Source organism: Cupressus sempervirens, chromosome 7, assembly GCF_028749045.1.
Source record: "Cupressus sempervirens isolate cs-2001-9-10 chromosome 7, ASM2874904v1, whole genome shotgun sequence".
Lineage (NCBI taxonomy): Eukaryota > Viridiplantae > Streptophyta > Pinopsida > Cupressales > Cupressaceae > Cupressus > Cupressus sempervirens.
Window position 1 is genome coordinate 709,144,691 of NC_143124.1, and position 27,970 is coordinate 709,172,660.

The 27,970-nt window shown below is 35.9% G+C and overlaps 1 protein-coding gene across 2 annotated transcripts in view; it reads right to left on the reverse strand.

Annotated features, from left to right (window-relative positions):
- Nucleotides 1-27,970, reverse strand: part of LOC149549185 (receptor homology region, transmembrane domain- and RING domain-containing protein 5-like) — a 118,624-nt gene that overhangs the window by 67,579 nt on the left and 23,075 nt on the right. Inside the window, exons 4-5 of one of the 2 annotated variants that reach the window (XM_089792596.1) lie at nt 20,178-20,579; nt 12,632-12,748 (exon numbers count right to left, since the gene is read on the reverse strand). In XM_089792596.1, the coding sequence (XP_089648722.1) occupies nt 12,632-12,748; nt 20,178-20,579 (519 nt within the window). The remainder of the gene's footprint in view (nt 1-12,631; nt 12,749-20,177; nt 20,580-27,970) is intronic. The other variant, XM_089792597.1, reaches the window with a different exon arrangement.

Here is a 27,970-nt window from a genome sequence, read left to right on the forward strand (position 1 = left end):
CATATGGATTATGAATCAGGAGTAAAGGACCAGTGCTTAATTAAATGGGCAATCAGAGTCAACATTATAAGCTGAGACGTACAACTTTATAAAGTTCAATATATTAAACTATAAACAATTTTAATAATTCAAATGCGATGGATCAATTATATAAATGCAATTTTAAATAACTCTAAAATGCACTTTAACTCTTGTGGAGACAAATTAGACATAAATACGAGAACAATAAAATATTTCACAATATTTACGTTTATCAAATTTAAAATGCAATAATAATCCAATCCACTTATCCGAATATTAAAATATTTATAGAAAATAAATTAAAAACATTTACAAAGGACACAACTTAATAATAATTTAAAACTCCGAAATTAAAATAAATAAATTTGCCGGAAATAAAATCACAATAAAGACACTCCTTACAGATGATCTATTTACCGCGAATTTATCCGGAATCACACATGAATTTACTCCGTAATTCAACCCACGGGCTTAGTTCAAAAACTTCATTTCTCCACCAATAAAATAATATAATATATCATCGTGCATAGGCAAGCAAAAAAATTTAAAATATGAATAATGAATAATGTCATAAGTCTCTCTCCTTATGTTTTACATCTCATATTTATACTGATGAAGGGGCATTATTAAACATTGCACCCTTCTATAACAAATAACCAAACCTTAACCCTAATATAATCCGTATTAAATACTATCCGGATTTATATAGTTTGAGAGTATATTTTAAATAAAAGCCACTCTAGGCTTAAACATTTGTTTTCCGCATATACACTTTAATTCTTCCAACGTATATCTCCAAGCCTCTTTAAATTCAATGCTTTTCCATATAATTATTCCATTCATATTAAATAATATCTTCATCAATCAAGAGTCGAGTGTGCTATCGAACCAGTAATTCTCCTTCCCGTGCACATTTCCAAACCATTGCCTTCTAGCGGCCCATCCTTCATGCTTGGTGACTCCACAGTTTAGATCTGCAAGGGCTTCTCCTCTCATATTCACTTTACATTAAATCATAAAAGGGCTTCACGGGAATAATGCGACTTCAAGTGCTAATACATGATCTGTGCGTAATCCTTCCACCTGCAACAAACAGCAACAACATTAGATATTTATTATCAAACGCAAGCTAGTAATATGGAATCCTTTCTTGGGAGACTCCTGTTGCCGCCGCTTATTTCCTCTTCCCGCAACTATCTCCTGTGCAATCCTTCACCCGCTAAACGGCTTCCTTCAGCACGATTTCTCAGAGACGTCTCTGACTTTACTTCAACCTTGCATATCCAAGTGTATACAGTAACCGCACATATATTGCATTTGCAAAGGTACATAGTGTTGTTTTATTGCTTTCAAATTATTCTCGCAGGCACACAGTTGTTGACTTGAATGCATCCTACTTTGCTCTCCATCCTCTTGAATGCCAATCTTGATTTTAAGATGCCCAGGCTCACTTGATATCCCAATACTTTCATTGTAATACTCACAAATATTTCTCCAGGAGCCACCCTAATATTTACATGTAGGGAGAATTGACAGAATGAAAGTATTTTCATATTGCCATTCCATCTCGATGTATTCTCCCTCAGTCTCACAACTGCCATCCTCTACTCATGGATACGTCTAACCAGCCTAATGAGCCATAATGTCTAACATCCTCTCCATCCATGAAGGATCTGCACTGCATGCTTCAATAGCCTTCATCAAACAGTCGTTCAAGCAGTCAATGTTATTCAAGTACTTGTGAAGAAGCATACAGCTCCGATCTACAGCTTCACTTGCTTTAGTTGGAAATTCTACCTGCTGCATGCGATTTCCTTCAACCTGGATGACATTCTTGCTAATCAAACATAGATGTTGTTGCTCTAGAAAAAGCTTATTTAGTACATCCATAAGTTGGAGCAAAGAAATTGTACTGAATTGCAAATCAGCATGTTAAGTGAGTGCAACATGTTGTAATTTCAGAATAATATGTCGAGGCATCTTTTTTGCAGTCACAAACTTGAATGGGCTCACATTTTTCTTTCTTAGAAACTGCTTCTATTTGACATGAAGAACAGTCAATATCTTCAGAACTAGAAGAATTACATTCAACTCATAAAAAGTCTCAGACTGAGCAATATCTCCTTATAAAATGGGGATACATGCAAAAGTCTATACCTGGGACAATCTTCCTCCTGTTACCTCAATATAGATCCGAATTTGGTAACCTCCATATGTGCACATTTACCATCTGTTGTGTGTCAGATTTACCTTCATTTCTGGATCAGGAGAAGCATTTTGTAGGTAGCAGAAATATGTGTTGCTATATAACTATCAGCTATGGATGCTAAGATATCATCTATGCGAATACTATTTAACTTCTCTGAATTAGGAGTCTCTAGAGAAACTGAATTGCCTTCAACAACACAAAATGTTCCCATTCTGATCATTATATCACGCTCTTATATTTTCAGGCTCTTCCTGAAACATGTCAAGCAATATATGAATAATCATTGTATAAGCATATCTGTATTTTCCATGATGCTTAGGGCTAAAATTTTGCTAAAATTTGGAGCCCCATCAGTACCAATGGAACATGTAGTACCAAGCTTATGAGTGGTAGTCGAAAAAAGATTGGGGGATGAGGAGAGCCTCGAGGAAAGGCTATGTACTTTACACAAACTGGATGAAAAGAGGACATTTGCTCAATGGAGTACACAGGTGGCCTAGCAAAGGCTAAAATTTTGGGATGACAAACATTTGAAGAAAATGGATTTTAAACAAGGACAATTGGTACTAATAAGATATAATGGGAAAAATGAAATAAAGCCAAGAAAATTTAAAGTCCGATGGCTAGGACCATTTAAAATATCAGAAATAAAGGAGAATGGAGCAATAAAGTTATCTACTTTGGATAACAAACCTATCAAATACTTAATAAACTGGTTTAAGTTAAAAGCATATAAGGACAAAAATAAAGTAGCAAGCACCTATTTTACAAGTACAGAAAAAGAACAAGTACACAAAACAAAAAGTACAAGTAATGAAGGAGAAAAACTTAAACCGGGTCAATATAAAGAGGAGTTACAGAACATATTTACCATAACAATGGAGAAAGCACCAGCCATACGAGTAGAGAAAGGAACACTCGTACGAACGTCCATACCACTGGCGGGAAGCATAGGAGAAGAGCATATGATAGGGTTAGCCATACGAAGCGAGTGCAGCCACCCGTATGGAAAAATTTCGTACGTCATCCACCCATACGGAAGAATTTGGTACAACAACCACCCGTAAGGCAGAATTTCATACGACAACCAACCATATGACATCAGTAGGTATCCGTACGGGAGAAAAAGGTAACATTCGTACGAGAGGAAGAGGTAACATCTATATGTAAGGAGTCCGTACAATGGCAAAAGACAATACAAGCAACCGTACCCATCAATTCTAAGATGGAAGAAGGGCTTTATTGCAAGCAGTCACGTCACAAGAATGGTTGGTATAGTTGGTACAGGTGGCATATACAAACAGTTAAAGAGATCTGGGAACAAATGCATCAACACACAATGGTGAAACTAAGCATTGGAAATCTAAGCAGAGGAAACATTATCGACTCCAAAAAGAAGAAATTTGCGGCATTGCAAGCAAAGGAGGTAAGGAAGATGACAAAAAGCAAAGGGAAAGTGGCACAGGAAAATCACAATCACAGTTGAGAATATTGCATTTGAAAGTGTGATGGGAAGCGAGTGCAGGACTTTGTGGGAAAAACCAGAGAGACCATCCTCTGAAGAAGGCGTTATGCGCAGCAGAGGTAGATAAAATCATTTTCATGCCAATTTTTGAATTAAAAGAGTTTGAACCTATACTATGGAATTTATTCACAGGATATGAGAAATCATGTCATAAATCTATAGTACAGTATTTCCAGCAATAGGTGACAATTTCATATTCAACAGAAGAAATAAGTAGGGTTTTTGGAATCCCCCATACAGGCAAGAGCTGGAAAAAACCCTACGACAGTAGAAGACCAGAAGAAATGGTTAAACCTAATATGCTGGAAAAATCTTACAAGTCTGGAATGGGACAAAATTCTAAAGAACAGTAGGAGTCTCAAGAAGATTTTCATTGGTAATGATGAATGGCGATGTATTGTAGATTGGTAAAATGTAAACACACAGCGGGCAGCCGCACGTCTGACATTGCCCCTTGGATGTTGCCTGTTGTGGAGGGTCTTTATAAAAGACAGACGTATAACTAGGCTCAATTTCTTTCTAACAAGCTTCGAGAATTCATGGAACTGAAACACAAAGCCTTTTACATGCCTAATCATGCCGTAGCCTTATTCTTAGAAGCAATACACACTCAGGTGAGCAATGAGCACCGAGAACACTGGTAGTGGCTAATAGGGTGGAGCCCTACAAGCCGGCTATGACATGCTAGCTCCATATGGATACCATAGGTGTAGGCCCTCCCAATGGCGGCAAACCAAAGAAAAAGAAACCCAAACAAATAGCAGTGATTTGAAGAAGAGGAAAAGGATGACGAAAGTTCAGAAGAAGAAGGCAGCGATATGGATTCATCTTCATCTGACTCATAGAAGGCGAAGATCCACCTGAGTCATCTACAAGGGGCTCCACAAGCGGTTACAGTTTTACCACCTACAGAGGGGCCACTTCCAACAAGAGTATTAGAACCTCCTGAGCTTTACCAGAACCTACCTGGTAATCTCGACAGAATTGAGGCAGTAGATAATTCCAATCCAAATCAAGCAGGAGTCAAGGAAGGAACAGGTGGCGGGCAACAAATTCCGACATGGGGAGCTTCCACAATATCAGTTTTGAAGATGGCGCCACTTATCTTTTTGGAACAACACTCCCATGCTAAAGTCATAGATTTGAGGTGCCAAACAAAGTGTGCCAATAAAGTGAGCTTACAAACACCTCTTGGTCCAAAAATAGTCGATCCGGTTGCTCTTGTGGTACAGCTAGTAGGAGAGGATAAACAAATCAGGGAAATTCACACTTGGGGAAGCATGACGACAATGGTTGGTACGGATGTGACCAAGACAGATACCGTTCTGGAGGAGGCAGACAGGGTACGAAAGAAGGCATGGTATCTTCGCCCTTAGGGACAGCTGTTGAGGATCAGGTAGAGATACAAAGCGAGCGTGGGGAACCACCAAACACAACCTCTTTTGCAGCCAAGGTCAAACTGTTCCTCACTGAGCTTCATGCCATGGAGCATTCTACTAGGAAGATCATGCAACAGGCCAGGGCTCAGAATCTGGAAACTGTCATAGCAACAGTTGAGGTGTTGGCCGCCTTTATGCAAACTAACTGCCACACAGATTGGGGACTACTAAAATAGGGTGGATATTCAGAGCAACACCGCCTTTATGCAAACTAACTGCCACACAGATTGGTGACTACTAAAATAGGGTGGATATTCAAAGGACATCGCTGCTACATGGACGAGCAGTTCTATCATTGCCATTGGACAGGAACAATCGCCTTTTATAGAGGCGCTTACAGCTATGGAGGTTGCCTTTCAAGGAACCTTTATGAAACTTAAACAAGAAAGAAGCCTAGCTAAAGCTTGGGGGTTGGAAAGTAAGAGTCTTCAACATCAATGGGCAGCGGAGAAAGTTGCCATGTAGGAAACCTAGAACATAGAAAAAACTGCATTGGAGAGCAAGGTCGCCACCGCAGAAGCCAAGAAGATAGATGTTTTATGGGTATTGCAAGGCATTCAGACAAAGCAGAAGACAACTAAGCAAGACCTACAACCACTAAGGGGAGCTCCGAGCACAGGGATGTCCTCCCATCCTTCCTCTTGAAGCCAAAGTTTGTTTTTGTTGGTTTCATGTTCCACAGTCGTCTAGAACACGACTTCTTTTTTTGGGGGCATAGATGTAGTCGGAATAAAGTAACTATTATGTCTAGTACTTGTTAAAGCTAGTCGGGTTGGGTAGTTAAGAGGTGAGGAAATGCATTGGTTGGTTTCCAACCAATCGACCCTTCTATAAATATTTGGAATATTGTCAGTGTACTCATGTTGATTTTGATTTTAGTATAGAAATCATTTCCTCGCCTACTGGTACTATGGTATGAATGGTATGGTCTAGGTTTAACTTTATATGTACCTCAATTGGACTATTCTGTGTGGTTAGCATATCATATCTCTGTGAATTTGCATAATATTTCCACTCTACAATGGTCAGTTTCACATTTATTTGGTTGGTTTGAGCTTTCAAAGGCAACATCGGGAATATTTTAATATATTTTAATATTTCCTAAGTTAGCATTTAAATAATTTATAATAAGGCTATTTATGTAGCCATTTCAGAGTAATAAAGGGAGTATGGCTTCGTTTGGTCAGATGTGCCCTTGTGTTATAGCTCGTTAGAAAAGTTTTGAATTATTATAAACTATTTTTATCATCCAGAGACTTTTTGGCGCTTTGAGTTATGACATTTTAATAAAGTAATTTTTTCTATAGCCTAGAAGCCTTTATTTGGGAAAATGTTATTTTAGTATAAAGTGCAAAGTGTAATTCTCATTTAGGTTTCGATATGCACTTGGAAGGAGTTATAAGGAGATGAAAACCTAATTGTGGAGTATCTTTTGACATTTGAAACTTGTGAAATTGAAAATTGCTCTAGTGGAGGGATTCAGAGGCTTGGGACGAAAACCCTAAGTCTAGAGTGTTGGGACACAAGCCTCAACAAAGATTTGGTGATTTAGTATTGGAGTTGGACGGTACTATTCTCTGTAGCAAGGATCGACATTCTTCATAGCACCATTTATCAGAAGGAAACATCACATTCAGCTAGACGACGAGCCTATTCCAGCATGGGTGTTTCTTCCAATGGCAGCTCGAGCTTGTATTGTGGGCACCATTCCTTATTAGCAGCCACGTTTTGCAGTTTGTAGATCATACAAGGGTTTGTGACAGCAAGCTCTCCATCTTTGTGATTGTAAAACCATTCTACAGCTAGCGTCAGGTTCATTGTAGACAGCAGCAAATCCATTTGATATAATTATTTTTGTTAGTTTTGTTTGGATCTCTGATAGATAAAACAACTAACACAAGAATAATGTAACTCTTACTTGTATTACTATTCAACAGCCTTGTTCTTTGAATATTGCAGATCTCTGGGACTGTAGGTGTAAAGTCGACTTCCTTATCTTGTATTGCTGATGGTTTGAGATTACTTCTTGATAACCCTGCAAATTATATATGTGAAGGAGAATTGTTTATGATAAACTGGGTGCAGACTGCTGATACAAAATGTCGTGTATTGATTATGTCTATTCAACGATCTGCACTTTATTGATATACAATACAGAGAGTCGTGACTCCCGATAGTCATGGCTCTATTATGCGCCCGTATATTTTACATCAAGGAGCCCAATCACATATAATAATGTGATAATGTAAATGGGGCTGCCGATAAGTATACTGTTATCTGCCGATGATTATAATGCAAACATATATGATTCAAAGCACACACGCACACACGCACACACACACACATATATATGCATTGGATTTAATAATCAGTAGTAACAACTTCATCTGTTAAACATAAACACAGATTAGTATATCAGATAAACATGAATTACTTCTACTGATGTTAAAACATTAACACTCCCTCTTTAGCAAGAGAGAAGTAAAATACCTTTAGAATTTCAGTATAGAAATCTAATCACTTTATCTGATCTTCATACTATGAAACAATTAAAAATCCGAACACAAAAGTATGAACACTTATCATAATGCATATTAAAAATCTCTAATTGTCTAAAACAATATCTAGAGGAGCCACAATAAGAATGTTACCTATGATCTCTAATTGCTCGAGGCAATGTCTAGAGATGTCCATAGTAATAACATAGAATTTCATGATCTCTAATTGCTTGAAGCAATGTCTAGAGATGTCCTTGAAAATTTGTTACTCGTGATGTCTAATTGCTCGAGGCATTGTCTAGAGATGTCCATGATAATAACATGAATTTGTTATCTATGATCTCTAATTGCTTGAAGCAATGTCTAGAGATGTCCATGATAACAGGCCTATTACTTACAAGATCGTCACCTTGTAAATAATTACCTTCTGAATAAATATGTATATGAAAGATCATCACCTTTCATTACATATGATGCTACTAACAAATAATAGAAGCATAAACATACATGAATTAAATTTGATATAATATTCAATATTACAAATTAATCATACCAAGTTTTTCTCTGAAATATTTCAACTTCACTTTAGCAAGAGGCTTGGTAAAGATATCAGTTGTTTACTCATTAGTACAGATATACTCTAATTGAATGATTCCTTGATTTACCATATCTCAAATGTAATGAAAAGGAATTTCAATATGTTTGGAGCGATTGTGGAATACTGTATTGTTTGAAAGCTTGATGCAACTTTGACCATCACAATGAATCACAGTGGGCTTCAAAGGCCTTTTAAACAAATCAGCTAACAACTTCCGTAACCATATTGCTTCTCTAGCACCTAAAGAAGATGCGATATATTCAACTTCGATAGAGCTTAGAGCAACTGAAGTATGTTTTCTGCTAGACCAAGAAATCATGCCAGATCCTAGACTGAAGCAATATCTAGAAGTACTTTTACGTTCAATAGAACTGCCTGCCCAATCTGAATCTGAATATCCATGAAGTTCGATGTTGACCTTCTTATATTTGATTCCCATTCCAATAGTACCTCTCAAGTATCTCAAAATGTATTTAGCTACATGTAAATATATCTTCTTAGGTGCACACATAAATTGACTCAAGGTGTGAGTAGCATAGCATATGTCAGGACGAGTATTAACCAAATACATTAAACATACAATAATCTAGAGCAACTGAAGTATGTTTTCTGCTAGACCAAGAAATCATGCCAGATCCTAGACTGAAGCAATATCCAGAAGTATTTTTACGTTCAATAGGACTGCCTGCCCAATCAGAATCTGAATATCCATGAAGTTCGATGTTGACCTTCTTATATTTGATTCCCATTCCAATAGTACCTCTCAAGTATCTCAAAATGTATTTAGCTGCATGTAAATATATCTTCTTAGGTGCACACATAAATTGACTTAAGGTGTGAGTAGCATAGCATATGTCAGGATGAGTATTAACCAAATACATTAAAGATACAATAATCTACCTATAGTAAGTAGAATCTGTAGGTTCTAATTTGATCACATCATCTTTCAACTTATGTAAATTTACTTCCATAGGGGTAGCTGTTGGATTACATTCTATCATCCCAAATTTAGTTAAGATATCTACAGTATATTTCACTTCATTCAGAATAATACAGTTATCTTGCTGCCAAACTTCTAATCCAAGAAAGTAGTGAAGTAGACCTAAGTCTTTCATTTCAAATTCTACTGTGAGCTCTTGTTTGCAATTTTTTATGAGATATTATTCGCCTGTAATCAACAAATCATCAACATATAACACAAGAATAATCATACCATCACCATTTGTTTTTAAATATAAGTTGGGATCAGCTTCATTTTTGGAATATCCTAACTTCAGCTAGTAGCAATTTATCCTTTCATACCAAGCTCTGGGAGCCTATTTAAGACCATAAAGTGTTTTTTTTAACTTACAGACATGAGTTTTGTTGTCATGAGTATTGAACCCTTTTCATTGCTTGATATAGACTTCTTCTTCAATCTTGCCATTGAGGAAAGTTGTTTTGACATCCATCTGGTGTACCTTCCATCCCTTGGATGCTGCAATAGCCAAGATAGTTCTGACAGAAGTATATCTAGCAACTGGAGCAAAAGTTTCTTCATAATTGATGCCTTCTTGCTGTGAGAACTCTCGTGCTACAACTCTAGCTTTGTATTTTTCGATGCTGCCATCAGATGCATGTTTAATTTTGAACAGCCATTCGGAAGAAACAATTGATTTGTCTTTAGGTCTTGGTACCACATCCCATACATCATTTTTTACTATGGAGTTATATTCTTCAATCATTGCTTCTTTCCAAGATTGATTTGAAAGTGCTTCTTTAACATTAGAACGTTCTGATTTGATAAGTTCAGTTAACAATGCAACATAACATGATTGATTTCTTGTTCTTTTGCTCTCTCGCATTACTTCATTAGGTTCAACATGATTTTCTTCTATCATTTTTATAGCCTAGAGTGGTCTCTTTTTATTAGTGGTATTTTCAGATTCTTCATGAATAGGCATGGTGGAGGAGGAAGGTTCAAAATCATTCTCCCTCTCAATTTTTGTTTCTTGATCTTCTTCAGGAATAGACTCAATAATAGATTCATCACTGTTTCTAGAAATTTTAGATGCAGTATCTTCTTCAAATTTTACATCTCTGTTAATCTCAATTGTTCTTTGCCCTAGAATGATGATTCTATATCCTTTAATTGTTTCACTATATCCAATAAATATTCCCTTTTTCCCAGAAGGTTCTAGTTTTGTTCTTTTCTCTTTAGTTATGTGAATATAAACTGGACATCTAAAAATTCTTAAATGACTTAGGTCAGGTTTAATGCCTGTGAATACTTCTTCTAGAGTGTTATTTTCCAACACTGAGTGTCGGCATTTGTTTTGTCTGTAGACTGCAGTATTAGATGTTTTGGCCCAGAAGGAAGTATTAAAGTCATGGTCATGCATCATTGCTCTGGCTGATTCAACAATTGATCTATTTTACGTTTCGCAATTCCATTCTGTTGAAGATTATAAGGTATAGAAAACTCCCTCTTAATCCCAAGAGAAATGCAAAAAAAATTTAAAATATCAAAAATATATTCACCTCCATTGTCTGATCTAAGGGTTTTTATTTTATGTCATGACTGATTTTCAACTAAGGCTTTGAATTCTTTGAATTTTGCTAAGACTTCAGTTGATTCCTTTTGTTTCAAGAAATAGATCCACATTCTTCTAGAGTAATCATCAATAAAAATTACATAGAAGAAACATCCATTAAGAAACGGTACTGACATAGGACCGCAAAGATCAGTGTGAATCAGTTCAAGGATGCACTTAGATTTGTGAGGAAATGATTGTTTAGTGTTTTTTCCTAAGGCACATCCTTTGCAAATATTTGAGTGATCAGATTTTAAGTTAGGGGGACCTTTTACAATTTTTTCCAAGGATGATAATGCTCGGTAGTGAAGGTGACCTAGCCTCCTATGCCAAATTTCAATGGAGTTTGAAGTTTCATGACTTAGAGCTAATTTTGAATTTTGACTATTACAAAGTTTATAAAGACTTCCATCTCTAAATCCAATAGAAATGGCTTTCTTAATATTAGAATTCTTGGGCCACGCTAGGACTTTGTCCTCTAGAAAGGTGATTCTGAAACCTTGATCAGCTAGACCAGAAATAGAAACTAGGTTTCTTTTAATTCCTGCTACATATAAGACATTCTTGAGTTGTAGTGTGGTTTCTGAATTTAGTTGAATTGAACAAGAACCAATTCCTTTAATAGAATAAGTAGAGTTATCTCCAATGGTAATTTCTTATGAGGCTTGTTCAGTGAATGTTTCAAATTTGTCCCTAAAACCGGTGATGTGTCGAGATGCTCCAATGTCGATGATCCAAGTGTTGTTATTAGAGTTTAATTCACTTTAAAGGGCTAAGTAAAAGGCATAGTTTTCTCTTCCTTCTCTCTCTTCACCCTCTTCTTTGATTTCTGCTAGGGCTGCTTGAATTCTTTTCTTTTCAGGACAGAATTTGTGGGGGTGACCAATTTTGTCACATTTAAAACATCTAACTTTTGACCAATCATGCTGCTTGTAAGATTTGTTAGACTCCTTTTTGTTGTATTCGAATTTTGAATTTTCTCTTCTTATTTGATTTTACATGTAGTGCTTGGATTTCTCCCTCTTGATTTGTACTTAGTCCTCTTGAAACTAGTCTAGATTCTTTTTGAGTGCATTCATTTTTTAATATATCAAATTTTGGAAGTTTGGGTCGAGAACTTAACCCTCGAATAAATGTTTCCCATGATAATGGAAGACCTTTCAATGCTATCATGCTGAGTTCTTTTTCATCAACTCGATTGTCCATTGTTGCAAGTTGATCTTTTAGTTCAAAAATTCTTAAAATATATGAGGTGATTGATTCTCCATTTTTCATCTTAATGTATAGTAGATCTTGTTTTAAGATCAATAATCTACTAGTATTATTGAATTCAAATGTATCTTTAATTGTGGAGAACCTTTCAAATGCAGTCTTGAGACTAGATATGGAAATTAGGATATGATCTTTTATGGAATCTATAATGATCTTCATTGCTTTGTTATTATGTCTTTTTCATGTTGCTTTCTCTGGTCCATTTTCAGGCATAGCCATGTTTGATTCAATAAATTCTTCTAATTCCATTTCCTTTAATATTATCATTATTCTAATTTTCCATGAAGAGAAATTGGATGCACCCTCAAGACTATCTTCTAGTCTCACATGATTCACCATTTAATAATTTAGAGTTTTAGCCCCTTTATCAAAAACTGAGATTTTAAATATATATTGTGCAATGGTTTTTCTTATCAGAATGGCTCTGATACCATGTTAGTTTTATTTGGATCTCTGATAGATAAAACAATTAACACAAGAATAATGTAACTCTTACTTGTATTACTGTTCAGCAGCCTTTTTCTTTGAATATTGCAGATCTCTGGGACTGTAGGTGCAGAGTCGACTTCCTTATCTTGTATTGCTGATGGTTTGAGATAACTTCTTGATAACCCTGCAGATTATATATGTGAAGGAGAATTGTTTATGATAAACTGGGTGCAGACTGCTGATACAAAATGCCGTGTATTGATTATGTTTATTCAGCGATCTGCACTTTATTGATATACAATATGGAAAGTCATGCCTCTTCGGGGGCATGATTTGTTATGTGTAGTTAAAACAGTGCGTAACACAAATATGCGCCCGTATATATTACATCAAGGAGCCCGATCACATATAATAATCTGATAATGTGAATGGGGCTGCCGATAAGTATACTGTTATCTGCCGATGATTATAATGCAAACATATATGATCCAAAGCACATGTGTGTGTGTGTGTAGATGCATTGGATTTAATAATCAGCAGTAACAACTTCATCTGTTAAAAATAAACACAGATTAGTATATCAGATAAACACGAATTACTTCTACTGATGCTAAAACATTAACAATTTTTTGACTGCCAAAATTTGAATATTATGCGCGGTACAATTTGAATCATTTCCAGATTGTTAAGTGTTTTCAATATATGAATGCTGCTCATCATTCTTAGTTCGAAGTCATTTGTTATTTGTCATTTACTTGCTTATATCTTCAAAAACACCTAAAAACTTGAAAGTGAGAAAAAACCAAAAAGAAAACAGAATTCTATAAGGTCTATTCGAAGGTACAAAATTCTGATCAAAGTCTCGAACTTTTAAACAAACATCAATTTCAAGGGTCTCGGGGATTGAGGATCTTTCAAACATATCCAACATATTTCCTTTGAAGCCCAATACCATACACTGACTCAATCTCTTCTCTGATGTAATCATCCAGCCTTCAAGTTCGCATCAACTGACCACATCCACGAATCATAGTACATGTACTTTACATCCAAGGAAAACATATTTCATTTATACTCTTTTCAAATAACTAATTAGGTCAGTCTATTAGAACTTCCCAAATGTACATTTAATTACATATGACCTTACTAAGGCATACACAACTCCTTAAGCATCATTACAATTATTACTCTAAGGTTCCCACAATGTTACAATACAAATAATACATTTTACAATGAAGATCATTAAGTTTCCTCAACCTAGTCAAATGCCATAAAAACATATTGCATGTTTCACTTCAATGACCTTTCCAAAATAATCTCTAAACTTTACTATCATGAACATAGCATCACGAACATGTCTACAACCATGATCCAAGCTCACTGACATTAATTTCACTTCATCGTTAAGATATAGCAAATATGCTACCAACAATCTCTGTCAGTATTTCCTAACACTAGTCTCTGCCAGTACTCACAAAATGATTTGTAACTCAACCAATACTCAACATCAACTCAAGCAAACATAGATATGATATCTATACTCATCCATGAACATAATCATAAGCTTACATAGCTTAAACTGTTATGTGTTAACTTCATTGTGCCAATAATATCTGTGTAATATACAAAATCTTTGTCCGGCATGATCAAATAAGCATATGTTGTCATCAATGACAATACTTGTCATCAATACAGCACATAACTAGTATATCCAATTGTCAACCAAACTTGTATTCCTAACACCGCCTTCACCAACGGTACGACAATTAAAAATCATATAGGCGAGAATTCCAGCACCACCAGTTGTGGAACTATTAGTGTCAATTGTACCACCTCTAGCCATGCTTACACTTCCAGTAGAGGACACAACAGAGCCAAAGGATAACATCGACAACTAGTTAAGACATGTTAGCAGTATCATTGGATTGCCCTTCAATAGAGTCAACGAGATTACTTTCAAAGAATGTTGAGATACAAGAGATAGTGATGGCTTGATACTCAACAACTTGAGAATTGATGATAGCAACCAATTTCACCACTTCCAAAGAAATAGCCACAAAGTTAGTTCAGCAAATCGTTGAGCTAACTCCCTTGTTGTTCCACAAGCACCTCCAAAGGCTACATTATTGCGAGCCACACCTGTAGGAGAGATGGAGTCATTGACAAGATTGCCCTATAGATGGGCAACAAAATCCCTATGAACTAACAAATATTATGTAATGATAGATCAAAGAATTGCAGTCAATGGCCAAGTTTATGTATACGGTAGGCTACGCCACTCTAGACCTTGACATTGGCCATGATCCATTAGTGGTACATGCAACCGAGTGTGCTCTTTCATTTGTCTAGGTGGACTACCAAGGTGAGTTTGTTGGGTACTTCTTTCAAGTCTTTGATATTGGCCATCATCCATTAATGTCACGTGATTAAGGGAATTTTTAAATTCATGTACATAGAGTACCAGCGAGAGTTCTTCAAATGTTTCAACTTCCAAGGGTCCCCACAAGTAGACACCTAAGATGTTGGTAGCAACCAAGGCAACTAAAAATTGGAGGCAGACATCGATGAGTTCTAAAAGCACTTCATGGCATGTAGTTGTACTTTCGAACCCCTTCACTACTGCGAACATGTGAAGTTGATGGAGGAAGCCACCCTATTGCAAGACAAGGCCAAACGCCACTCTAAGAATGCCCAAAAGGAGTTGGATGATCAAATCCATAAGTCTTGTGAGCAACTAGGCCAAGGGTATAGACGAGTTATAGCATTAGTAAAGATTGTATTTGGGGGAGAGAGAGAGAGAGAGAGAGAGGGGGGGGGAACAAGCAGGGAAGGACAATACAATTTACAAAGAGGACCAACCATCTTGTGGAGTAGTACCCACAGTCAGCACAAAGAAATATTGAAGTTGTCAGAGAGGGAAACTAAGCTCAAGATTACTAAGAAGCATTTGATGGTGGACACTTATATGGTGAAGACAAGTCAAGAGCGAAAGTTGGTGGCTAACCAATGACTTCAGCGGCAGCAATCTCAAGCAACCACCTCCTACATCCTTCATGCATCCAGGGATGTCTTTTCACCCTACCCTCTCAATAAATACTCTTTAGTTTTGTTGTGTCCACTCCCAGTTTTGACCTTGTTATCTAGAATATGACTTTTCTCTTTGTGGGGATTGATGCAGTCAGCAAAAGTGCATAGTTGTAGTCAATTAAATATATAATTATTCTGTTTTGTAATTAATATGATTATCCAACTAAATGTGGGAGGTGGTTGGCAATTACTGACAATTAGTGGTCTTAACTAATCTAGTACACTCTTTATATGTAGTTGTTATTACAATAATAGATAGTTTCTATTATCTATGTTTAGTATCTAATGGTTATCTATTGTAATCTCCTGCAAATATTAGAATGTTTCTAATATTTAGTTTCTTGTTTCTAGAATAGGATGTTTCTATTCTTTACGATTTTTTCCTAAGGTAACATCATTCAATCTCTTGTATAAATTAATCTCTTGATCACTATTAATATCAAGCAAATATTTACCAATTACTTCGTGATATGGTATCAAAGTAAAAAAAAATCAAAAAATATAATACTTTATTGTTCAAAATTATCAGAGCAATATTTTCCGAAATTGTTTTCTGTGATATCAAATTTGTCTAAGGCGTTTTTGTCTGTCTGCAACTTACAATCATTTTCTACAACTCTTGTCTGTAATTTTTTGGTAAAATTGCGCCTAGTTTTCATATGTTTTACAGCCTATTTGTGGTCATTTTTTTCCTGCGAAAAAATGTCATTTTTGCCTATTTTATAATCATTTTTGCTCTATTTAGTGACATCTAGGGTTTTCGAACCCTCAATCTCATTTATGTGCCCAAACACTGTGTTTTTCTACACATTTCCACCATTTTTGGGGTTTTTTTTGTAGCCAGGGCTATTTTGGTTGAAACACTAATTTTCTGTAATGGATCAAAAAATAATAATTAATTCTTGATGGGCTTTTTGAGATCTCAACAGGGTAGTCGTCTGTTTTTTCTTGGTGCTTCGATTTTTGAGCTAGTGGATCTAGAATCCAACAACCTATTCTTTCTAGATTTTTTGAGCTCTCTTCTGGGTATTTTTCATTTTTTTATGTCTTTCATTTTTTTCCTCGAAGTACGTGCCTTCACAAATTTTCACACTTTTTCACTAAAAAATGTGTTATGGCATCACTAACTACTATTTTGCTCGAGGGAAATTAAAAGTTCAACAATCACAATTATGGCATGTGAAAACACTAGATGTTAACCATCTTTGAATATCGCGGCAACAATCGGGTGGTTCTAGGTACTACAACTCGACCTACTCAAGCTAGTCTTGATCTGATTTCACATGATCAGCATAATAGGGAAGTGGTGATGCTTCTCAAATTCTCTGTAGCTGATGATCAGCCCCCTCAAATTCCATCCAACAAGACAGTTGTCAAGATATGGGAGCATCTCAAGAAGCTTCATGAGACTTCAGACAAAAGCAGATCCTTCTTTCTCAAGAACAATTTGTTTTCTATTATCATACATGAGCGGAAATCACTCCAAGAACACCTAAATAGGATTTAGGAACTCCATGATCAGTTGCTTGCCATTGGATGCAAGATTGAGGAAGAGGACATTGTGGTCATAACTCTCAAGAGTTTACCCAAGTCCTATGAGCATTTTATCAAGACACTCAACATTAGTTCTATTAATGTTGATTTGAAGTTCATATATCTCTGCGCACTTCTGCTTCAACAAGATCGGTGGAAACAGCAGTTCGATAGCAATTCTACCCACGTCCTACGAGCAATTTAATAAAACTCTCAACATCACTTCTATTGGTGTTGACCTGAAGTTCACAAATCTCTGTACACTTCTGCTTCAACAAGATCGGTGGAAACAGCAATTCAGTAGCAATTCTAACTCCACCTCCAAAGAACAAGCCTTTGGTGCTAAGTCCTTTCAGAAGGATAAAGGCAAGTCTCTCTCACAGCAGTCTTCTCAGTAGAAGTCCTCTGCTCCAACTTCAAAAAGCTTCAGGAATAAAAATATTCAATGCAACTATTGCCACAAGTATGGGCACATGAAGGTTGAATGTCAGAAGCGCTTAGCTGCCCTATCTAAGCAATTTGATTCGCAACCCACAATGAACAGTGTGGAGCACATTGAGCAAACAGAATCTACCTTTTACGTCTTTTGACAGCTTCATGCTCTAGATAGATTAACCATTAAGGTAGGGTATTATGATAATAAATAGTTTGTATTATCTCTATTTAGTATCTAATGGTCATCTATTGTAATCTCTTATTAATATAAAATGTTTCTACTAGTTAGTTTCCTATTTCTAGGATAGAATATTTATATTATTTACGATTGTTTCCTAAGGAAACATCGTTTAGTCTCTTGTATAAATTAATCTCTTGATCACTGTTAATATCAAGCAATTATTTACCAGTTACTTCGTAATAGTTGTTTATAGTCGGGAAATCTCTTTGAAGTTATGTATAAATTGCATATCTATTACTCGAAGAGAAAGATACATCTTCTGAATACGTTACACTAAGTTATATTCTTGTTAGCAAGAACAAATTTCTACAATTAGTCATAGTAGAGAGATGCATATTCTAGATTCGATTGTGTGCCATATTTTTGCATCAAAATATGCATCTCTCTATTATATTCTTATGTCTTAAATTTCTCTTTAATCTGTAATATTGCAAGTAGAATAGTGAATAAACATAGACTACTTGCAGAAGGACCCATAGGGTACCCAAGGTGCCTAGGGCGGATCTTGGATGGACTCCAATCCATCTTGGCCTTATACTGGGACCCAAACTAACATCCAAAAGTAAGAGGGGGTCTAAAGAACTCAAAACATGGGAAATTTCAATTGCTCAAACAGAAGGCATGAATAATATACGTTATAAAAATGTATTACATAACATTAGGGATGAAAAGATATTTCATGAGAGCCAAAAAACAAAGTTTCATCACCATTAATGTGCATATGCATTTTATAAAATTTAAAAAAGAATTACCAAATGCTGCAAGATACAAAACACCGTTAGAGTCTGACTTTCTAGTAAGTATGTGACATAAATGTCAGACACTCTGCAAGGAATCAGTATCTGCCTAGTAGTTATTTCATGTTTCTACAAATCTATTACACAATGAGAACATTGCTACTTTTATATGGAGACTGAAAACATTATCCGTAGAGATTTTTATAAGTAACTATACATTATTAAAAGTTCAAACAATAATTGATCCTCTACTCCCAAAATCTGAAATGCCCATGCTTGTGTGCCTCATAAAGTACAACCTTTTTGCAATGTAAAACTTCCAAATAAGTTTCCTCACCAAACATGTTTCTCTTCATCAATCGTCAACTACTTTCAGAAAAAAAAAAAAACCAGGTTCTATTAGCTTAAGTGCTAAAGGATTATCACAATGAATTAATTCAGTCCATTATAACAGGTTCAATAAAGTGTGATACTGAGTTTGAGTATAGAGTCTGTTGTGGGAGAGAAGGTAGCTAACCTATGACATGGTCGGTATATGTGGATGTTCGAATATACCTATAGCCTTCAGTCCACAAAAATATATAATATTTACAATTAATGTGCCATCAATACATTTTGCCATTATAATATTTTTGTGTCTGTCACTTCATTCTATCAGTTCAACAACATTTTGACAATATCCTTTTAAAATGATTCTCAATACCAATGTAGTTTATCAGTAGAAACGAATACACAGATCCACATTCATTAAAATTACGATTCACTCCCACTTTATCTTCTATCACATGAAAACCCAATCCTCTTAGAAATGGATCTTTTGAATTAGGTCAAATTAAAAATAAAAACAATGACCTGCACATCTTAGACAAAGAAACTAAATTCCCGTAGGAACTCAAACCAATCACTATTAGCCACACCCATATATGAGTATCAGTCACAAAAATTGATCAACAAGAGGCAAGAATAAGTCAAAATTCATCTATTTTCTTCTGAATTTAAGCATACTTGAATTTTCTTCAAATGTAAAATCTTTTGAAATCAAGAATGCATCTGACGAGCATGTCAAGGATTCCAAAATATTTGTATTTTTTAACTTACATCTTTTATATTACAAGGCTATAGGGAACAGCTGCCTATCTCCAGGATGAACAGGTGATGTCCAGGTATCCCCTGGCCATCCCTGGTTGTCTCTTTTGTTCCTTAGCCACACAGGAATGTTACCTATTTATTATAGCCAAGGGCATGGCTCCAAGGAAGTTTTAAAACAATACCCACATCCCCAAACATCCCAGGGATGGGAATGGCCAGATTTTTCCAAGGGCAGCAGCTAGTTCTTTAAGTTTTGCTCACCTAGACAGTTGTTCCTGCCCCCTCGATTGATCTACTCTTGAGCAAGTTGGAGCTGCACTTGTCTTCTGAAACTAAAAAATTTATCAGTTTCTTTTGCATAGAGGGACACTTTCGACACTATTCAGTTTCTGTTACTGTGTAACCCCATAACTTTTCTGTAGACTTTTATTGTAAACGTTTGAAAACAAATGTCCAACTTCTAATCAATATATGAAGACAAACAAACTTACCATGATGACAAGGAAGTATACGAAGCTTTTCACCAGTCTCATAATCTTCTAAGCAGATTGCACATGTATCAGTTGTTCCACTGCCCTCTAGTGACTTGAATATAACTGAAGGAAGAGCCTTTACCTCACGAGTGCTCAAGCCATGAGCCTCACGATTCAGTAAAAGCCTTGAACTGATATGGCGAATGCGGTACCTCCGAACAAAGAAAAAGGTCAACAGGACAGCTGATACTGCAAGCAGGGATAGGAAAGAGACTGCAAGCACTGACCAAGCAGTGTTTTCAAATGCAGGCAGAATATAGCATCTTGTGTCGATATCATCTGCATATTGCAAAAGCATATCTGCTGTTTCTTTGCTTACGAATATAGCATTGATATGAATGCCCACAGATTCTCCTGACACTGAATTCAAAATATTGTGAAAACTGTTATTATATATGCATCTTTTAGTCAAACTTTTGGAAGCAAAAATAGATGTACCAGTAGCAAATTGAAGGCATATGTAATTTGGCTACAACAATAAATGAAGAAAATAGCAAGAAATAAAAAAGAATAATTATATGCATAGGAAGCATAGAAATATCTATAATCCCACAAAATACTGGAGTCAAATAATTAATATTGGATGCCATGGAAAACATAAAAATTAAAAAATCAAAAAGAGACTGGGGGTATTATATTTTCTGTTGTAATGATGAAAAAAATTTAGAAGATAACTGTTAGCAGTGCATACCAAAAGAGATGACCACTACTGCTCAAAGGGACCAACCAATCTCTCCCTAAAATGACATTTTGTTGCATAGGGTCATCCAATCATGATTAAAGAAGCTTCATAAGGTGACACTGGTAGTTATAGGTGCCTTGTGAACACAAGGAGGAATGTCTATTCGGTAAAATTAGGCCCCCTCTAATTATTTTGGAAAATGATATAAGTAGGAACCACATCTCTGAATCCGCAAAAAAGGTCTTACATTAGGTTGTAAATGATTCATGACAGAAGCAATAAATCTATTTCTAATTTTCTAGCACCAAATAATGAACATAAAAAAACAAAAGAATCAAATGTTTCACTTTCGTCATGTGTCCTCAATCCTGATTCACTGGCTTCATACGGAATTGGAAATAAAATGAATGAAGGATGCACTGAGAGTGCATACATCTATGTATAAATGATAAAGGTCCTAATTCAGAAAAGAAAAATAGGTGCAAGCTAGTTATCAAACTTCAATTTGATAATAAAAGTAAGTTATAATCTAATCTAAACTCAATGTTATTTAGCTTTTGAATTTAAAATGATACAAGTATTTGATATTAAACAAGAGAGGGTAAGACTCCTTATAAAAGAGATTACAAAAGATGCCCCCATACTGGACACAATTGACAACTAAGAAAACAAACTAAACTGAAAGAAACAAAGAAAGTTTCCAAATACTATTCTAAAGAACTGATTGACCATTCTCCTAAATATAACAAATTAATTTCTAACCCTCCCTTAATGGTCAATCTACTAAATAAACCAATACTCCAATACTGTCACAAACGTTTACCAATTTATCTGAATACAAGGACTTGGTAAGAATGTCTGCAGTTTGATCCTCGGTAGATATTGCCACGTTACTAATCCATCTTCTACAAGTTAGTGTATAAAATGCAATTAAGCTGATGTGTTTTGCACACTCATGGAAGACTCAATTTTGGCAAAGCTTATGTGCCTACTAGTTGCGAGTCTTGTGACAAGATAAGGGGGAAGGCCGTACTCAAGACATTTTCATGTCAGATACCATTCTTTGAAGCCAGTCTTCGTCACAGGCTGCTTTGACAGTTCACCAATATTTGCTTCTCTCAAAGAGAGAGCTACTAGTCGCTGCTTCTTACTAGTCAATGTGACCACACCTAAACCATGACTGAGAACATAATCCAGAAGTAGACTTCCTATCATCAACAGGAACTTACCCAATTTGAATCTGTGAATCCAACCAACCTAGAGTATTTGTTGTTGCTATATGGATGCCAAAGTTAGGTCTCCCTTCCACATATCAAAGTACTTGCTTCACTGCAACCCAATATTTTGCCTTTGGGCAGTCATGAAATGAAAAATACAACTCACAGTATAACTCAAATCAAGTCTAGCGGTTGTGAGGTAGATAAGGTTGTCTACTAGTTGCCTAAAAGGTGATCATCACCTTTGAGACTGATTTTGAATGTTAAGCAATCAGCATCAACATCAATCAGCCTATAGGCTTTATGATTCTCACTATACCCTATAAGCATTAACCCCTGATTTTTGGAGTCAAGTTTGGTTCTCTTGGCATCTTAAATACAGAAATGTGCAGTAGAACCAAAAACCTTAAGGTGGTATGTTTTTGGCTTCTAGCAAACTTCTGTCACATTTATACTGAGAAATAAAAATACCACCACCTGTCTGTCAAACCTTGGTACCTAAGCAATGATGAAGAAGGCCTAAGTCTGTCATGACACAATTCCATCTGATTTACTCAAGTAAATGTGCCCCTATAGTTAATTGTACATATAAATGACAAAGAATAATTTTATATTATAGCATAACATGTAAATCAGGATCTGAAGAACCTGTCTGAAAACCCTACTCATCCAAACACTTGTCAATCTTTATGTACCATGCCCTAGGTGCATGTTTTATACCATGAAGATCTTTCATCCGTCTGCATACTAGATGCTCTTTTCTTGCAACATAGAAACCCCAAGATTATGTCATGTACACGTCTTCCACCAAATCTTAATTGAGGAAGGCACTTTTTACCATGGTTTAAAAATTCACCTTTCAGCAATATCTAGGCCAGCCCAAAAATTTTGAAAATCTTGGAATCGGCAAAAAATTTGGCAATAAATCAACACTAACATCAAACATTTAAAAATATAAAATATTTTAAAATATTCTTAAAAACGCATACATACACACCAAATTTGTAGAACATATAATGATTTGAGATATCCACCATATATTAATCAAATTTTTGAGTTAAAGAGTATTTCAAAGCAACTAAAACAAAGTAGATTAACATAGCGATAGAATCATATACCAAAAAACAAGTACAACATCTGAATATAAATAAGTTCAATACATATAGAAGTCAAACTCCATGAAACTACTTCCTTTGAATACATTTCAAGTTCAAGTTTCAGTATCAATGAATGCTAAAAGTAGCAATCAAAAATTGTGTCTACAAGTAAAGCTCAAAAGAGATTGCTGCTGCTGTAATGTCCCCTCTTTAGTACGACATGGCATTGTTCGTGGATTTGCCTATTACAGACTCTCGTCGGCAGATAGGATTGATGAGAGAGTCATTTTGGCGTTTATTTGGTGATTGGATGGCTCATTATGCTCTTGGAGATATTATTTTATTTATATTTTATCATCATTTTTATACGGGGCCTCCATGTTATAATTCTAAGTTGAGTTGCACTTTTTTTTTTATAAAGTTATTTATTATAAAAGTGCATTATAATGGGATTTTATAATGGATCTTTCTAAAAGTTCTTAGTAACTTCTTAGAAAAGGATGCTTCTAGAAGTCCTTAGTAACTTCTTAGAAAAGTAAATAAATAGAAGGCTTGGCCTCTCATTTGGATAGACGGGAATTGATGATTCTACTACCATTCTCTTTGAGCATTTGTGGCACCATCCAAGTCTGCAAATATTCAGCATAATCCTTGAGAACGATACCTCTCAAGAGATTGCATAACTGAGGAAGTGAAAGACCTTTGGAAGTGGTATTCAGCCATTTCAAGTTGAGCTTAATTTGTATACTCAGACTACCTGAGGGTTTGAGTTTTTGGAAGCAGTCCAAAAAAGCAGATCCAAAAAAGAAGTCCGAAAAAGAAGTTCGAAAAAGCAAAGCGAAAAAGCAGATCCGAAAAAAGCAAGTGAAAAAATAGATCAAAAAAAGCAAAGCAAAAAGGCAGCATTGGAGAAAATTATTACAGCCATCTACAATCAAGTTCCTCTGGATATTACATGCATTGTTCTTATCATTTAGATGCATATTAGAAGGTAAGGCTGTAGATGAAAGTTGTAACAGATTTAAGCATTATTCTTGCGGATGTAAGCCAAGAGTCTTGGCCATTTCATACTAGCATTGTAGTTAACATTTTATGTGCAATAAAGGAGGACATAATTTGCTGGTCTGATATAGTGCAATTGAATATGTATTTATCATTCATGATCAGCTTATTAGTTTGCATGCCAATTGTTTGACAAAATGTCAATTGGCTGTAAGTTCTCCTTTTGGCATAAATAATGTTATAATTCTGCATACCAAGTGTTTGTATTAATGCCACTTGGCTACAAGTGCATTAACACCATCACAGGTTGCATCCCAAGTGTTTGTCAAAATCACTAGTTGTTGTAGCTGCATATTGCAAGTAGTTTCAGTCACATATATGCATTGAATATTGTCAAAATAAGTTGCACATTCATGTTAGGTCATTGTCTAGTCAATTCAGAGTCTTCTTGCAAGCATTCTTATTGATGCTAAGTGAAGGAAAGAGCCATAAAAGCAAACTGAAATTTTATATCAGTCATATGACCCTTGTATGCAAAGTGTTTTCTTGAACCTTTATCAGCATTTTGGGATCAGATTTGAGCAGGGTCATTACAGCTGCTAGGTGGGTGTTGTTGAAGTAAGTGTTGTGGCAACATCCTCAACAAGAGCCTGAATAGGTGACTCGGGCTTGACAAAAGCCTCTAATGGATGACCAAGCTCATGTGCTGCCACATCTGCATCCCAGTCATCTACCTCCATCTCAAACTCAGCTAGTTGCTCATTTGTCAATAAAGGATCACCCAGATCCGCATATGCATCCTCACCATCAAGAGAAGCAATTCAATCTATTGAATATGGATCAATGTCATTCTAGTCAAGAGCTTCATATGAAGCTTGCCCTTCCACCTTCTCGTGCACATAAACCAAGTCATTCAAGTGCTTTTGAGTCAACCTATTATGTTTCTTTGTGTGTGTAATCGGAAAAGTACTCCAGTTTCTCTCGCAGCTAGAAGCAATACAAGGTTGTGATAAAACTTAGTTGGCAAACTTTTAAAAATTAAGCGTTGTGGCACCATAATCTTCCCACCACAGATTTGCAAGGATTAAAAGAAACTATTTATGATGCGGTAAAACTTCCAATAAACTTCATGAGCAAAACAAATGGTATCATAAAACCAAACACATGTTCTTTTTTACCTGGCTGCAAGGTGTATCTCCTTCGTTTGCAATCAAGAGAAGAAAACAATGGCCCCTCTTCCCTCTTGTACCTCTGCAACTAACCAATCTTCGAATACATGTGTCCAAGCCAATTTGAACCTCTGCATAAGCTCTGAAAGTGTTGGAAAAATGGAACTTGGGGTTCAAAAAATAGGCAGCAGCATGAATATGTTGGTGGAGTTGTCGTTTCCACCTACAATCAATTATAAGTGAACCCATTTGTCCTACAACTGGGTCCACTTATAGTAATATGGTATCAGAAATACACAATTTATTTTTTTGAAATTTTTATAATTTCTTTCAAAAAAATTCAAATTTTGTTTTCTATCAAAACCTGTAAGTCATGACATGTTCAAGACTAGGATTTATTATGATTTTTCTTTCTTCAACGTACTTTATGAATCTGCAATTGCAGTTTTCTTTGTTGGCAAATTCATGAGAATTCCAACTCCCGACGTATTCATTTTTTGACCAAATTTGAGGTCGTGTTTTTTAGTTCCTCTTCAACATTTGCTCTTGTTCGTATCTCTATATTTTGTGGCTTCTCTTCATTTCGTGGACTTTTCTCAGCACGACAACTTCTTTCCTCAACCCATGCAATGTCTGCTCTCAAGTCCGTAACAACTATCTCTGTGTCGTCTTTGTCTACAACACAAGCTTTGGCAGCCAATATTCTACACTTTTTTGACTCAACCCTGGGTTTTGTGGCACTATTATATCAAAAAGAGGTAGTATTTCTCTGCAAGCAATGGATATTTGTCATCTTCGACTAGTATTGTGGTTGTTTTTTGCACAGAAACAAGATTCATAACCAACTAGGGTCTCTGCAAGTTTCAACTAGGGTTTTGACCCCTTCAAGACAAAAATTTATTCTTTCCAAATTCTTCATGGGTTTTTTGCGATCTCAATTTGGTTGTCTTCAGAATTTTTTAGGTGTCTCAGTTTCTATGCCTAAAATTTTTGCCAGCATATTCACATTGAAATTTGTGCTCGTATCTGCCTCTATAATCAGCACATTCAAGTTTCTTCATTCAGCCATCTAGTCTTCTCATTTTTTGTGCCTCGTAAAGCATGCAATGGCATCTTTGACCAACATTTTTTAGAAGGCAGTCAAAAATTCAATGTTAGAAACTACAACACATTGAAGCAACGCAAGATGGTCATCTTTGAATACAAATGCCTTGACAAAATTGTTTTGGGCATGTGTGCTCATGCTGCAAATGAACGCAATGAGTGGGATAAATTTGATGAGCAAAATCAAGAAGCTGCCATTCTCATCAAACTTTCTTTCATTGATGATCACCTCCCGCGTGTTCTTTCCGGTAAGAGAATTGCACAAATTTCGGGCCATCTGCATGAAACCTTAAACAAAAGTCATGTATTCTTTCTGAAGAACATGCTCTACTTGATCATGATGAATGATCAAGTATTCCTACATGAGCATCTCGATAAAATCAAAGGTATTCGTGATTAGTTGGAAGCCACTTGACGCAAAATGGAAGAAGACATGGTGGTGATCACCCTAAAGAATCTCCCACCTTCCTATGATCACTTTGTTGAAACTCTCAAGATTGCTTACACTCATTCTGATGTTACACTTTTTGATATCTAAATGCTTCTACCACAAGATTGTTGGAAACAACAAATTGGTAGTGGTACCAACTCATCTTCAAAGGGTTAAGCCTTTTCAACAAAATCCACAAGAAACAATCAATTATGTTAGTTTTCTCAACAAAATCCTTCTACTCAGTCATCAAAAGGTCCAAAGAAGAATATTGGTCAATGCAACTACAACCATAAGTTTGATCATATGAAGCTCAAGCATCGGAAATGCTTAGTTGCTCAAGCCAAGCAATCTAGTTCACAGCCTCAAGCGCGTATTGCGAAGCACATTGAACCAACTAACTCTTCCTTTTACGCCTCCATGGCTAAAAGGCATGTAGATAATGTAAAATCCTTTGCCTAGAATATTGATTCAATGCCTCCCACCACTTCACTCATCGTTAAGATTGGTTCACAAATTTCTATCTATTCTTTGATTCAGGTATTTTTGGATGGGAAGAGTATAGTGTTTTCGGAAGAGGCAATACCCAAATTCAGACTAGATGAAGGAAATTGATTTTCCTTGAATTGTACTATGTTCTAAGCATGGAATTTAATCTTCTCTCCATTAGTTGGATTCTGAGCATTCTCCTCGACTTGTGGTGACCTTTAGTTCACATCAGTGCAGTATCATTGATCGGGTAACTTAGTCCACAACATCCGTTGGTGTTGAAAATAATAAACATTTTCAGACTTTGACTTTAGGGATTCTCAAGAGCTTGCTATGGGTGTTGATCACCCCTCTATTAATGCACTAGCATCAACGGTATGGAAACTTGAATGTGTACTATCTTTCTCAACTTGTTCGAGAAGTTCTTATCACTAGACTACCGAAGATTTAAACCCAAAATCTTGGAGTTTATGGAGTATGTTACACTGGGAAGTAACATCACATTCCTTTTTCAGATGGTGACTCCTGGAGAGCTTCTAAGGTATTTTGACTAGAACATGT